General features: G+C 47.3%; 1 protein-coding gene across 1 annotated transcript; it reads left to right on the top strand.

Annotated features, from left to right (window-relative positions):
* The first annotated feature begins 1,772 nt into the window (after window positions 1-1,772).
* On the top strand, window positions 1,773-2,458 carry LOC141021732 (uncharacterized). The gene is made up of 2 exons (XM_073497590.1): window positions 1,773-1,812; window positions 1,857-2,458. The coding sequence occupies exons 1-2, from the start codon at window positions 1,773-1,775 to the stop codon at window positions 2,456-2,458; spliced, it is 642 nt and encodes a 213-aa protein (XP_073353691.1).
* The last annotated feature ends 336 nt before the right edge of the window (window positions 2,459-2,794 follow it).

Genomic DNA, 2,794 nt, shown 5'->3' with positions numbered 1-2,794 from the left:
GCCACACTTATGGGAGAAGATTCAATTGGTGAATTCACTTGATGTCATGTCTCACCACCATGATCCTTACCACCAGGACAACAAGAGCCAATTGGTGTATCATTATGACCACTGCAATCACCTACTGAATTCAATAAAAACCAAAAACAGAAATTACAAAAAATCACATGACAAATAATGCGAAGGAACGCTGACAACTAACACAGCATAAACAAATCTGCAGGATGAACTAGGAAACTAGATAAACATCATAGAAAATAAACAAGGCCAAAGTAAGCAGTCCACATACCTTGCACACCCCCTTCTACTATACTTGGCGAAGACATGGCGTTTTCCTGCATCACAAGGATGAAGTGACATATATCAGCAACAAAATCGACAAAATCTGACGAAACCCTAGATGCACCTTGCTCTGCCTACAGAGCACACACGAGTACCGACTTCAAATCGAGATCAAATTGCCTGCTTACGAAAAATACATAAGCAAAAAATGTAGCAGCCACTACAAGAATCACAAAACTAGACGAGGGGACGATCAAGGCCAAGGGCACGGGAAACATACCACAAAAAAGGGGATGAACAGTGGCAGTGGTGGGCGGGGGCGGGAATGAAGGGGAAAGGGCTGCGGGAGCAGAGCGGGAAGGGCTGGCGGAGCGGACGGAGACGCGGAATGCAGGACTAAGGACCTCTTGAGTACGGCGGTTCCGCGGGCGACGACGGTTGCTGCAGGCGACGGCAGTTTTGCTAGAGGGAGAGATGCTTCGGGAGCCGCTGCAAGAGAGAGGAGAGGGGTCTCTTCCTATGAGCGGAGCAGTGGGATCGCCTGGGAGGGCCACGTGCGAGGCCCGCGTGGGAAAGAGTTATGTAAAATGGGCCGGCCCAAAACGGCTTGGCTAAATAAGATGGACCAGATAGAAACAAAGAAGTTGGTACCAGATGCAGTTGGTTCTGAAGAGAAACTAAGTTCGGACAATCAAACAAGTAAATACATGAAGTTCGTAAAAAAGTTAAAGTCGAAAAAACAACGCGCGTGTTAAAATAACGCATCCGAAAAAAAGTCTACCTTCAAATAAGTGTCACGACAAAAAAATGGGGGGAGGGCGAACCGCCCCTCCCGTGCTAGGGGCTGCAGCAAGTACACGCAAAACATGTGCAGTACGCAACTCTAGATAATGCAGTGCATTTGGTTAGTCGAAATAGTGCAGTATCATAAGCAATGCAGTTTCGGAATACATACATGAATAAATACATGGTCTAGTTCACAGCGAAGTACTCATAAATTGCGAAATATACTGTAGTTTTGTCCATGGGATGCAACATGTACACGCAAAACAGGTGCAGTACGTAGCTCTAGACAATGTAGTGTTTTTTGTTAATCAAAGCAGTGCGGTATCATAAGCAATGCAGTTTCGAAAACACGTATGATACATATAAACATGACAAATGCTCGTTCACATAGAACGTGGTCGTTAACAAATTTTACTAATGAAAAATAAAATAAAACCACATTAAAAGACCACGTTTGGAGATAACCACCCAATCTGAGCGGCTCCATCGCCACAAACCCACGATAACAGATGTAACCCCAACCCACGATCTGCACTACCGTATCGTCAGCGAGATCATGAGTTCATCCGCTGCGGCCACCCCCCACCTTAAATTCGTACCCATGCCAAGGCTTTCTCACCACAACAACACAAGTATCCATTGTGCTGCCCAAATTGCTTCATCACACCAATCTCCACAAAAGACACCAAGCCCTACTCCCACCGATGGGGTTCGTCGATGAGTACAGGAACGTGGAGGCGCACGGCAACACCAAGTTGCACATCATCCACACCAACGACAAGAAGCAGATGGCGACCTCCTCGAGAAGTACAAGCGCCACCTCAGGCTCCAGCGCCACAAGATCGTCGGGATTGATATTGAGTACAACAATGAGCCCGAGGCGACGCAGAAACCCGCCCTTGTCCAACTCTCCGTCGGCAAGACTCAGCCGGTGCTGCTTTTCCAACTGAGCGCCGCTGAAAGGTGCACCGTCTATGAAAACTTCCTTGCCGACCCCAGGTACACGTTTGCTAGCTTCACCATCGGCGGCGACAAAACTAGGCTAGAGCGCGTCAATCTAGAGGTCGCCAACATCGTCGACATCCTGAAGGAATGGAGGGTGCCCGAGGCCACCAAGGAGTTGGACTCCCTTGCAGACGTCGCCGACATGCTCATCGACGACTACTACAACAACATGAAGAAGAATATCACCAACGAAGAACATGTGCACTGGTTCTCCCTTCCTCTGTCCATGAGGCACATAGAGTACGCGACAAAGGACGCCTACGCAGCATACGAGATATGGAACCGCATCACCCTCACCCAGGACAGGCTTCGCTGTGCGAAGCTGGAGAAGGAGGAGCCCCCCAAGAAGCACCCCAGGAGCAGCTGGGGAGACTCTACCTGGTGAATAAGCAGACGGTGCTGGCCATGAACCAACATTGCTCGCATCGTTTTAGATTTATCATCAAATTTTCTTTCTATTGTTTGCTTATGTAGCGTTAGTTTGCTTGTGATCGTTTGCTTTTGCTGAACTTAGTTTGCTTGTCATACATAATGGCTTGTAATGATGAACTTTGCTTATGTTGTGAAGAAGTTTATTTCAATTACAAAACTAGAGTTCAATATTAGAACATACAGTAGTGCACATAAAGTATGTGATTCGAGGAGTGCACAAAATAGACGAAGATGTAGTGCACAAATAGGATGCTTGTAGTGCAAAATGTGGGCACATGCAGTACGGTAT

This window comes from Aegilops tauschii, chromosome 4 (assembly GCF_002575655.3).
Source record: "Aegilops tauschii subsp. strangulata cultivar AL8/78 chromosome 4, Aet v6.0, whole genome shotgun sequence".
In the NCBI taxonomy this organism is placed as follows: domain Eukaryota; kingdom Viridiplantae; phylum Streptophyta; class Magnoliopsida; order Poales; family Poaceae; genus Aegilops; species Aegilops tauschii.
The sequence above is the reverse complement of the archived record's forward strand: the minus strand, read 5'-3'. Positions and strand labels throughout refer to the sequence as shown.